Source organism: Balaenoptera acutorostrata, chromosome 15 (genome assembly GCF_949987535.1).
Source record: "Balaenoptera acutorostrata chromosome 15, mBalAcu1.1, whole genome shotgun sequence".
Taxonomy (NCBI): domain Eukaryota; kingdom Metazoa; phylum Chordata; class Mammalia; order Artiodactyla; family Balaenopteridae; genus Balaenoptera; species Balaenoptera acutorostrata.
The window spans coordinates 54,274,657-54,287,271 of record NC_080078.1 but is presented as its reverse complement, the minus strand read 5'-3'; the positions used below and the strand labels follow the sequence as shown (position 1 = coordinate 54,287,271).

At 39.6% G+C, this 12,615-nt stretch overlaps 1 protein-coding gene across 1 annotated transcript in view; it reads right to left on the bottom strand.

Annotated features, from left to right (window-relative positions):
* The window catches only part of HAO1 (hydroxyacid oxidase 1), a 60,443-nt gene extending 48,674 nt beyond the window's left edge, over positions 1-11,769 (bottom strand). The window contains exons 1-2 of the mRNA XM_007165237.2: positions 11,612-11,769; positions 4,559-4,710 (exon numbers count right to left, since the gene is read on the bottom strand). Coding sequence (XP_007165299.1) covers positions 4,559-4,710; positions 11,612-11,748 — 289 coding nt within the window. The 5' untranslated portion in view covers positions 11,749-11,769. The remainder of the gene's footprint in view (positions 1-4,558; positions 4,711-11,611) is intronic.
* Positions 11,770-12,615: the final 846 nt, after the last annotated feature.

Genomic DNA, 12,615 nt, shown 5'->3' with positions numbered 1-12,615 from the left:
GCCCCATTTTGGGAAGCTTTTCCTAGTATTTATCTCATGTGACCCTCACAAGAGCCTCTAGAGGTAAGATCTCTCATTTAACTAGGGTTGCCGGCTGTAGCAAATAAACATAGGATACCCAGTTACAAATGATTTGGTTTTTATCTGAAATGCAACTATAACTAGTTCCCTGTATTTTATTTGGCAACCCTATACTCGTTGCCATTTAGAAAATGAAGAAAGAGTAGCTCCATTGGTCACTCTACGACCACACAGTCATGTAAAGAAGAAAGCTCTGTTCTTGGGCTTAGTTCAAAACAGGGATGTGTCCTACAGCGGTGAGGAGAAAGGCCAAAGGACCCCTGAAGCAAGGCTCTGTGAAGAAGTCTAGAGAACCAGCTGGGAAGGCAAGATCGTGGTACCGTGGCAACTTCCAGAACTTTCTAGATGCTCATTCTAATTATTCAGGCCAGACCATTCCCTGGGGATTTGATTTCACCTACTCTTACTGACCAGGCTAACAGGAACACTTTCTCCAGAGATGACGTCTAACTAACCCATATCCTCTGAACGTGGCCCCAATTTCTCCTTCTAGCTAGGGACCAAGACCCTGGAAAAAAGAAAACTTGATTAGGGTCCAGATAATTAGGAAGGTGGGAAAAAAATCCTCCACAACAGCATCCATAGATCTCACAGTCTCCCCAAGGATCAGGCTAGCTTGAGAGAGTTTCCATATTTGGAAATGATAGAGTAAATCAAATATCAGCTGCATAATTCCATGTTGATTTTCTGAGTTTTGAGAAAAGAAAGCAGTGTCTACCAAATACGTAGGTTTCTCCACTCTTCCTTAAATTTGCCTGTGGCTGTACAAATATTCAGTTAGTCATTGTCTTGGTTTGCATTCTTCCAGAAGCTGACAATGAGACAACGCTATGAGCCTGAGTCTTTTATTTGAGAATGATGGCAGGGCGAGCTGACGGAGTAGGAAAGTGAAAGAGGGATGGGAGGCAGCCAATGAAGGGTGTGCTAATGGGCAGGTAACTTCTGAAGGCAACTGGGGCTCAGTCTTATTAGGGAAACCCTGGGTGATGGTATTAGAAGATGCTTCAGTTACCCTGATCAAAGAGAGCTGAGGTATTTATCCACCAGCCAGAGGGATGTCCTTCCACTCACCTGCTTCCAACCACCACCCCCATTCATCAGCTCCTGCTGCCAGAGAAAATGTTAGGCAAAGAGTTGCAGGTTCTGATAGAAATGGGAAGTAATAAGGGAATATATCCTGAGCACCAATAGCATCTGTTCCAGGCACACATTCTTTCCTTCCAAGTAACCTATCCATCCCACCACCAAAATGTACCAGCCAAGGAATACTCTTTGTTATGAGCTGATCACCACCTGTTTGGGGGATTAATCTTAATATTAAAAAGACCATCAATCCATAGACAGTAATTGGAAGGTCGAAGAAAACCTTAAGAATGTTGAAATCCTTGAGGGATGATTCTACCACAAATCTGGAACATAAACAGTCATGTCACTGCCCTGACAGGAATGTGTTCAGGATCTTGGCTTCTCCAAGCTAGGTGTGTATAACCTTCCGTTGCCAGTTCCTCTGTGTCCTCAGTGTCACCACATCCTCTTTGTTCTGCCTGTTCTACCTTATGCTAATGTCTATCAAGTATTTCAGTCTCCTGCACTCCCCCGGGGGGGTCTGCTCTGCATGCACCTTAAGTGACAAATTAATTACTTTTAGGGAATGTGATTTACAGATAAATGGGCTTCCCCTTGTGATACTTATGGGATTTTCTGGAAATTAAAAGCAGCACAAGGCAGTTAAGAGCCCAGACTCTGGAGCCAGACTGCCTAGGTCTGAATCCCATCTCTATCATTTATGAGCTGTGTGACCCTGGGCATCTGCCGTGTGCCTCTGTTTCTCCTGTATAAAATGGGCTTAATAATAGTACCTACTTCTTTGGGCTGTTCAGAGGATGTGATGTTTTAATACTTGTAATGTGCTTAGAAAAGTGCCTGGAACATGGTAATCATTTTATAAATAAATAAATCTAAAGGGATAAGACTCCAATAGGCATTTAATAATGTTTCATGGTTAGTGCTAGAAGGAAATAATGTTACATAAAATAGTCCTGCCTAGGCTGTCAAATTATAGTTTCTAAGTAAACTTTCTTCTCATTTTTCTTTCCACCCCACCCCCAGCAAAAGCAAGGAGCAGTGACCTTGGAACCATCAGAAGTGATCTGGAGAATAAGTCCTATCAATTACTTAATTATGAAAACCTGCTTTCTATGGAACTAGCTCTTTGCCCATAAAATGGGGACAGTGACACCTGTCAAATAGCAAATAAAATGATATATGTAAAAATACTTTACAGGCTCCAGGGCGTTTTACCAAGTGAGCTTTGCTTATTGCCTTCTTCACTTCCTTTTGTTCACTTCCACTCTCTCCATGGTTCCTTCTCCAGTTTTCTCTCTTCTTTTAAATTTAGCTTTTATTGGTCTCTTCTTGCAAAATAATTCCAAAAAAATTGTATACATATGGATCAAAAATAAGAAGACTATAGAGTCAGGAATAGTCCCATCACTCATAAATAAAAATTTGTAAAATGTGGTCTACATTCTTGGTCTTCAAAATAAATATATTATATGACCTTATTATTGTTTGTAACTGCTTTTTAAAAATTATTATGTTGTAACATATTTCCATGCCACTCAACTCTTTCTATAATATGATTTTTAAATGTTTATCCCATATTTATGCATATTTTTTTTTGCAACCAATCTCCAAATATGGGACATTCGAGTGTTTTTCCTGACTTTTTTCTTATTAAAAATAACAGGCATGAAAATCCCTGAAAAGATGTCATTCTTCAAAATCATAATTATTTCCTTGGCATTCCTAGAAGAGAATTCATAGCATCACTTGGAATTCATATTTTCAAAGCTTTGATACACAGTGCCAAATTATTTTCTAAAAAGATTATTCTATTTTTCACTCTTCCTACTAGTATTTGAAAATGCACATTTTCAACATGCATATAACCTAATCACCGTATCTAATCTTAAAATAATAATTTGATATTCAGAAAATAAAATTATCAATAATTTTATATTTGACAGTTATGGATGGGATAAAAATTGAATACTTTTCATATGTTTATTTGTTATTTTTATGCCTCCATGTGTGAATGTCTTATTTGTCTTTTTTCAATTACATCTTTTCCTCCATTTTTGGATTATATGTTATTTTATTATTCAAATAAAAGAGCTCTTTACACAGGAAGGACATTAACTCTTTGCCGTCTCATTTTTCAATTCTTTTTAGTTGGCCATTTGTTTTAAATTTTTATAGATATTTGAGAGCGTGGAAATTTCCATTTTTGTGTGTGTGCTGATTTGTTTGCTTTTGTTTCACTGGTTGTTGTCTATAACATTCTTGGAAAGTCCTCTCTTATCCTAACTTTAAATAGACCGATACATTTCCCTTTTTTCCCTTCTCCTTCTCCATATTTCAGGATTATTGTAGACAAATGGCTGGGGCCACACTTATCTGTGTGTGGTCCTAGAATTAAAGGGACTCCAGACTCTGACCTAAGTCTCTCTAGCACAAGTTCACTGTGTCATGCTGACAGTCTAGGCAGTATTTTGTGGAAGACATTTCAAGGAGGGAAGTGAACCCACAAGATCCTTAATTCTTAAAATTAAAATGTTTAAAAATAGTATTTAGTTCCTGCTCTTTGGTCCTGAATTTCCTGCCTTGCTCAGCATCAAAAAAAAAAAAAAAAAAATCAGATAGACTTCATTACCAACTTTTATATGTGTTTCTGAAGCAGAATGTGGGGAGATTTATCACTGCACATATCCTTTCAAACGTTCATAGTTGCTAGGGGACTGGGAAGTTAATAAATTAGCCTTAATTAGGAATTTCTGCATATCATATTTGAATTTCTCATCATTCCCTCCTAAGGCAGTTGGAAATGCTCTACTGGGAATATAACCTATCAGTAAATGAATCATGGTCCAAAACCATGGCAGAAAACACAACCAACCAAGTCACTGAATTTGCTCTTTGATGGTGAGAATCATGTGGTTTGGGGGAAGTGGCAAGGGCTTTGAAATTAGGTAGCCATGAAGTTGAGTCCATCTCTGTACTGCCTAGCTGTGTGACCATGAGTGAGGCCATTTCTCAAGACCTTGATATTTTGAATTATTGATATCGATACTCATAATACAACTAAAAGTCATTGAGCCATTACTTACTCTGTGCCAGGCACTGTTTTAGATACTTCATATATGTGAACTCAGTTAATCCTCACAGTAACCCAAGGAGGTAGGTACTATTTTTATCTCTATTTTACAGCTGATAAAACTGAGTATCTTGCTAGAGTCGTACAGTGAGAAGGTAGAAGAGCAGGACATGCAAGAACAGGCATTCTGATGCCAGTCAATGAGCTTCACTTTTGTGAGTATAAAGACATCCAGGGAAGTGTTTGCTTGATGCATACAGAGAAGGGTGTCACTAAATGTTAGCCCATTTCTATCCCTTTGAGTGAGAACCTTGTTCCTACCTCGCACAGTTGCAAGCTCCCCATCCACGTGAGCCATGCACTGCATGGCAGTAGCCCCAACGCAGATTGGCATGCTGACTCTCTGCCCTAAAACAGAAGTCGACAGGTCTATTTCAGCAACGTTCCGGAGCATTCGTGGATAAAGCCTCCACCTAGAATTTTTGAAAAATAAAAAAAAAAGGTTTTTAGAATTTCAAAAGCATAACCAAAGCTTTGACATTACATTTGAGTTAGAAAGAGAAAATATTCTTCTATTTTTCCCAGCAAGCAAAGTCCATTACAAAGCTCAAGGAAATGCGGTAAATTTTAATGGTTGCTAAGATGGAAAGTTAACAATAAGATGAATAATAAACTTCTCAAGCCATTGTTCTTAGTAAGGTATAATTAACACTTTATAGAATTAACCCATTTGAGTGTACAGTTTTTTGCCCTTTGAGAAATGCATGAAGTTGTGTAACCAGACAATCAAGATCTAGAACAGTTCAGTCATCCTGAACATTTGCCCCATTTCCTTTTGTAGTGAAACTCTCCCCCATCCAGTCCCCTAACAACCACTCATCATTTTTTTTGTCCCTATTGTTTTACTTTGCAAGAATATCATACAAATGGGATTATATATAGTCGACCCTTGAACAAGGCGGGGGGCGGGGTGGGGGACAAGGGTCAGCCCTTTGCGCAGTGGAAAATCTGGGTATAACTTTACAGTCGGACCCTCCAGATCTCCAGTTTCACATTCACGGATTCAAGGATTCATGGATCGTGTAGCACCTATTCAGTGAAAAAAATCTGTGTATAAGTTTACCTGCTCAGTTCAAACCCACTTTCAAAGGTCAGCTCTAGTATGTGGACTTTTGCGTCTGGCTTCTTTCACTTAGTCTAATGCTTCTGAGATTCACCCATATTGCTGCATGCATCAATAATTGTTCTCTTTGGTTGATGACTAGTATTCCATTGTAAGAAGGTAGCACAGTTTGTTTATCCATTCTCAAGATAAGAGACATTCGGAATCTTTCAACTTGGGGTGATTATAAATAATGCCACTATAAACATTCACTTAAAGGTTTTTGTGTGACTATAGCTTTCATTTCACTTCTTCCAAGCCATTTTCAAGATGGTATAGAATGGCATAGAGGTTAGATTAGAGTTTAAGAAGATATTCTATGTCTACTTCATCAGTTTTTTTTTTTTTTTTTTCTTACAGACAGTAGCTTCAGGGAACTACTTTTAAAATTTGATGTGGTTTCTTCAAAATCCTTGATCTGAATTCAGTATCCATTGAAGTATGATGATAAGGGAAGTTTTTATTTTAGTTTAATTGAGCATTTTCATCAACAATGTTATTTGGCAAAGACTGGAGTTTTTGGCTTGAATTTTTGACCCCTGAACATTATCTTAAATTACTTTTTCTGTTATACTTTTGTGTAGCAATGAAAGTTACTAACAAACCAAGAATCAAACTAGTAAATTTTACAGGAAAACTAGTTCTCTTTTCTCTCAGCAAAATTTGTATCTCCTATTTGTTCAGGATTATCTTCTCCTCATTAGTAACGGATTAAAACTGAAAAAAATACAGCCCCATTTCTAATGAGCACTAAGGCAATAAACATGTGAGTACACACACATACATACCTAACTAGCACTCACCTTTCAGGACCTAGATTTAACTCTGCTTCCAGATAGATCAAGATTTTTTATTAATACAGTGAAGTGTGATTTAGTAAGGGAGTCACCAAAATAAATCGAACCTCCCAAGTCTTAATTGAAGCCTACTTCCTGTAGCAGAAGAAGAAATTCTGTCTTCGTGTTGCCTTGAGGAATAGCTAAGGGTCTGTAATATAACCCTTCCTCACATAATAAAGTAAAAACATCCAGCACTTGCAAGCATAATAAAGAAGTTTAACTGTGATTTCTCTGCAATTCCTTTGAACATCATAATTGTCATGATTTTCTGTCACACCACATGCTCTGCTGCTGGAAGTCTTTTCTTCTCGACTGACCCTCACAGCATAATTCTTTGATCTCCACTCTGATGGGGGAGAGGAAGAAGCCTTGAAGAGAGTTTTTTACTACCAATCATCTCTAAGTGTATTATTAGAATCAGAGAAAAAAGATTTAATAGCAGCCGTTGGCACGCTGGCCTTGGAAGGCATTAATATTTACTTAGAGCTGAGGAAACAATGAAAGCTTTTATGAAGCATACACACAGAGCTGCGGGGCATCAGCCGTGTGTGTGTGTGTGTGTGTGTGTGTGTGTGTGTGTGTGTGTGGCAGAAAGAACATTTTCAAATATCCAGTTCCCCTTTTTAAGGCAAGGCAAAACCCTTCCATCTCCAGGCAGTAGCTTTAGGCTTGTCCACGAGGTGGCGCAGTCACTTAAATAACTGTTCTTGCTTCCCACACACGTTATTTCCCGCCTTGAGAATGGCATTACAGACGCCCGTCAACCAATGCACAAAATGCAATTCCTAGGCCAAATTAGATGAGATCAATGGGGTGGGAAATGTAGGTTCTCTAGAAAGTCCTCCATATTTTGAAATTTTCCAAAGAGCAATTACAACTAACCTTGTCAGGTAATTCCAATAGCTCTCCAAGCCCCACCCAATCCCATCCCCCAATTTAAGTGATTTTTTTTCCACAGTCTTACATAAAACAGTAGCTGACTATAACCTTGGACTCTGCTCTTATGGGACCTCCACTTTGGAAAAAGTTATGAAGATTGACAAAAGAATCGAGTCAATTGAATAATAAACCTCTTTCATAGGTTTCCTGAGTTAAAATAAGTGGGGCAAAAGTTGGGATCCATTTTGTTAGGGAAACCACTGACTGAAACAGCCTGCCCTGGCCAGGCCCAATAGTAAACACTTGCATGAGTTTTATTAAACAGGAGGTCCTGGTAAGGAACATGAAACTAACAAGCTACCACCAACCAGAAAAATTCAGGAAAAGTCGAAAGGAGAGGATACTCCAGTGATATGTCCTACCAACTTTCCAGAATCCTCCTCAATGGAATCCATCTTGTCTGAGCGATGCGTGCGCCACCAGGAAGGACCCTGAGTCAGAATGATTGACCAGAGACAACCCGGAAACTAATTCCATCACCATAAAACCCAAGACTGGGAGCCACGTGGCAGAAAAGTCCTCCTGGTTTCCTTTACCCTGCTGCTCTCCACCCGGGCGCCCCTTCCCAATAAAGTCTCTTGCTTTGTTAGCATGATTGTCTCCTCAGACAATTCTTTTCCAAGTGTTAGACAAGAGCCCACTCTCGGGCCCTGGAAGGGGTCCCCCTTCCTGCAACATTTTCACATCCAACAAGGACCTTGATTTTAATTTATCATAAATCAGGTGATATGCACAGTCCTCAAGAGGAGGTTCACTGACGACAGAAGACACCTGTTCATCGCCCAGCTTTGAAGTCCTGTGCTGTTATTGAATCCCACCAACTCAACACACTGAATTAATAAGTCCGGTAAGATGATCATATTGCATCTTAATTTCTCCACATTAATTATTCTAAGCATTAAAAACACATAAAATATATGTACAAACCTACAGAATGTGTGTATATATGTATATAAAATATACCACAGTATTTGTAATCATACTTTTTAACCATTCATTTGTAATATCGAGAGATCTTTAAAAAATTTGACTGAATTATTATCAACCTCTGAGGCACCCTGGTAAAGGTAGAAGGAGGGCAGGAATTTAAGTCTGAAGAAAACACAGCATGGTAAACATATTTAAATAGTCAAGCCATTTTTGGAAAGGCTCCGTGTGTAGTTAAGTTTCAGAAGGCCTGTGAATCTCCTGAAATGGCATGTGTGTGTGTGTGTGTGTGTGTGTGTGTGTATGCTTGTCAACACTTCTCTGGATAAAGAAGCCACAGCTTTGAGGTCCAAAGTGGGGAGGGGGAGTGGTTTTCAGGGAAGAGGGGGAAGAAAAAGAGGCGTGGAGGGAGGAGGAGGAGAAGGAGGAGCTGAGGGTGCTGGGATAGAGATCTCTTAGCATGTGACTCTTCAAAAAACAAGAGACAATTAGCTGCTTTTCATAATGCAAGAGAAAAAGCAGCTTACTTACCTGTTGTGCAAATGAGCTGAATGATTCTGTGACATTTACACCTATGAGAAGAACACTGACAGTGCCACTGGTAAGTGTAGATTGCTTCTCAAATATTAAGGAGAGGGAATGATTTCACTTTTACCATCTGTTATTTGAAAGAAAACCACACAATTTTCCGGGTCGCTAAGTGATCCACGAGGGATGAGGAGAGCTTCTTTTTCTAATATTACAGGACTTCTAAATACCCAAATCAGAGAATTATATTCCACCAATGATAATTTCACAAGAAGCCACAAAATATGTGCAGATCACGGTTTAGAAAGATACCCTGAGTTAATGTGTAAGAGAAACAAAGTACTCTTCTTTTGAAAATTAACTCCAATCAAGTCAGGCCCCACAAAACCTAGCAAGCTGACGTTTTTCTCTGTTCCTGTTATAATTGCAATAGGGAACTGTTCTTCTGGGTGGTTCTATCTATTTGACTTTATTTGTCCTTTTTTATGTGGGGAGTGGACACAGTAGTATTAGAGCCCCAAGTCTTAGCCAGAAATATCTCCAAGCAACCATTTGGTCACATAAGTGGCCCGTGTCTCCAGAACTCCAAATTGTGGTTGTCAGAGCTGGGTACAGAGATAAAAGGTGTCATTGTGAATGACCGTTTGCTACACTTGTGGCATGGGGAGGGGTATAAATGTCATAACTGTCTTTAAAATACTCTGTCATTGTGTCACAAGGGGTTATCTGAAGTTTGTTTATTTTGCCATCTTCATTTGAATCAGAATGAGAGGTTTCAGACTGATTGCCTTCATCCCATCAAGCCAAAGCCACCACCACCTCGGCAGAACATCTATTTTTAGTTCCATGTGATCAGCTTGATGACACAGGGTGAGGACTGAAAGGTCACCCAGCAAGTTACACAGCAAAAGAGGAACTGGGATGTTAGATAGGCAATGTGTGCTGCAATAAAAGCTCCTCAGGTGGTTGATAATAATCCTCTCTCCTCCAGAGAAAGTTGATTAATACATTTTTCCCTTCTTTAAAGCTGAACAAAATTGAATGATCAAGGTTCATGGAGAAGGTGGCATTGAAACCTCATTCTCATTATCTGTGTCTTCACCCTAAATTACTCAGTACTTAGTCTGAGTAAGCTGAGAATACTCACTGCAGAACCACGTAATTCACAGAAGTTGTGAGGTACTTTTCCAGTCCACATCTTGGAAATCACCACAGTCTTCTGTGTCTCACCAGGTTTCTAGAATTTCTAGGGTTGAAGAGGTGTTCTGTCTTCTTTGCTACACCCCTTTGCTTCCTCTTAAAGACCTCCAATGGGCCAATTGTTTTGGGTCCAGTTTGCATCAATTCAACCCACCAGCACTATGGAGTCCCAAGGTCAATGTGCATCCACTGGAATGTAAGCTCCTGTGGACAAGAACTTTCTTCATCTGGCTTACTGCTCTATCCTCAGCATGCAGTACTGAATCGAGCCCATTGAGAGTCTCAATATGTGAGGTAATTAAACAACTAGCATGGGGTGAAGGGCGGTAAGGGGGTGAGGAAGGCTGTGTATAAGTGGAGTAGGTGGTCACCTGAGCATTGTGCCCCGAGGAATGCTGAGGGACACCAACTCCATAATCCTGTCAAGGCCCTGAAATTTCCTTGGTTAAAATTACCTATTTGGGTTCAAGTGTTGCTTTCAGTAGACTACTAATAGGCAAACCACATCACCTGGTGAACAGAGTTGAGATGGGCCCAAGAAGGGGCATCTTCCAAGAGCAGAACATGTTGAAGGGACCCCAAAATATTACATAACAGTTGGAAAAAATCATGCAGAATTTTAGGCCGCTCCACTCTTTGCCAACTTTTCCCTTCCCATGGCTCCCCCAGCATTTATTAAATCTCACTTGTGTCCCAGAAAAGATCTGAGACAAAGTCAAGGCTTGAAGGAGTTTTGGGAAGCCCCCCACCCCCTTTCACCCCACTCTCAGGCTCCTGCACTGATTTGCAGATGAATCGGTGCTGCTTGCCAGGAACCACCTTGGTTAGAATGATTTCATTTCTCCTAACTTACACATAGAAAAATGATTTTGATTGATTTTGCTCTAGGCTAAAGAAGAAATTAGGAAGGCAGGCAGATTCTTTCCCCTGGGTACTTTTTGCCTGTTTTCTTTAATTTTTCGCCTTCCATGAGTGCCCACAACATTCGCTGGCTTCACTAAAAGCTATAATATAAGATGAATGAGCCCCAAAGACTATAGTATATGGAGGGCTCACCTCCCCTGCTCCAGCAAATAAACCATTTCCTAATTGCTGAGAGAAAAAGGGTTTTCCTCCTTTAAAGTTATTTTGTTTCTAGTTTTTATTACATATAGAAAGCATAAACCATGACATCTACCATCTTGGGCTTTGAAATATGAAAGTCAAGGGAAAACTAATTTGGGAAGAGAGATGAAGCACTTTGAAGGAGAGATGAAACAACAAAGTTGAAAGAGTAATGCTATATGGACAAACTGGAATATAAGGTGAAAATTTAGACAATGGTAATCGAAATGAATTATAATGGAAAGCCAGCAGGATGGGAACATTTGAGGCAACCATCCGATCTAGTTTGACCAGATAAGACAGCTATCTTGTGTTTAATATTAATGGTTTCCTACACCATAAAATAGACCATCACTGTCATACTCAGAGGAAAAGAAAATGGAGTTATCAGAATTTATCACCATTTTTATACAGAGTTAAGTGTATAAAAATGTATGTATCCACATAATTCCAAGTGAGGAAACTTAGGGTTAGCTTTTTTCAAGATTCCCAGGCTTGGAATATGTTCAAACAGGCTTAAAGCCCAACATTTCTCACAGCCCTATGAATATCGCCTCTCTACTAAGCATACTATCTAGACAAATAATTCCATACCATCAACATTAAAGCTGAAAGATCTTGTTTTGATAGAATGTCTTTGTGTAATTTTTAAATATGATTTTAAAAAATTCTTACCTGGAAAATGCTGCAATATTATCAGCCAAGGTTTCCTGATCATTTGCCCCAGATTTATAATAGTCAAATATAGACTTTGGAAGTATGGATTTAGCATGTTGTTCATAATCACTGATGCAAACAAGCCGGGTGAGCATTTTCCTGTTGCGAACCCTGGGATGTTTTTCTTTTTTTTCCCTGTGTTACTTTCTACATCCTGACAATTCTGTTATTTGTCAATTATTAATAGACTTTTTCCAAAGTTCAGATTTAGTTGTCTGTTGTGTACATTAAGAGAGCAAACATATGCTTAGACTTTGAAATTTTATTTTCAGCTGTCTGCCAAAGAACAGGTAGTACACCTAAGCCACAAGAAGTTGGGTTGGGGAGGCAACAGGAAGGGATTAGGTGTTTGTCACATGAAAAAGGCAGAAGAATGAGTAAAAATTAAAAACCTAGAGAAGTACTTGCCTAAAGCCGCTCTTGGCTCAGTTCTACCTAAGGCTGCTTCTTCCCCGGGGCATGTGACTTTGCTGCCTAACAGGTACTGGAATGGGCTGCCCACTCATTTTCATTCCATATTTGGATCATGCACATATATGAAAAAGAGCTTATGAAATGAATGGGGCATCTGTTACTGGAAGACCCTCAGGCCTTCCAGGGCCTGAGAGTGGACCCTTGTCTAACACTTGGAAATGAATTGTCTGAGGAGACACACATACTGACAAAGCAAAAGACTTTATTGGGAAGAGGTGCCCAGACGGAAAGCAACAAGGTAAGGGAACCCAGGAGAACTGCTCTGCCACGTGGCTCGCAGTCTCATTTTATGATAATGATTATCTTGTTAGCTTTCCAGATAGTCTCTGGCCAGTCATCTTGCTCATACCCATATTTGATCTGACTCAGCATCCTTCTTAACTCTCCTCTTGCCTTCTTGGCTCGCACCTCTCAGCCAAGATGGATTCCAGTGCAAGGTTTCTGGGAGTTTGGCAGAACATATTGTGGGCTGACGTCTCCTCCTTCCT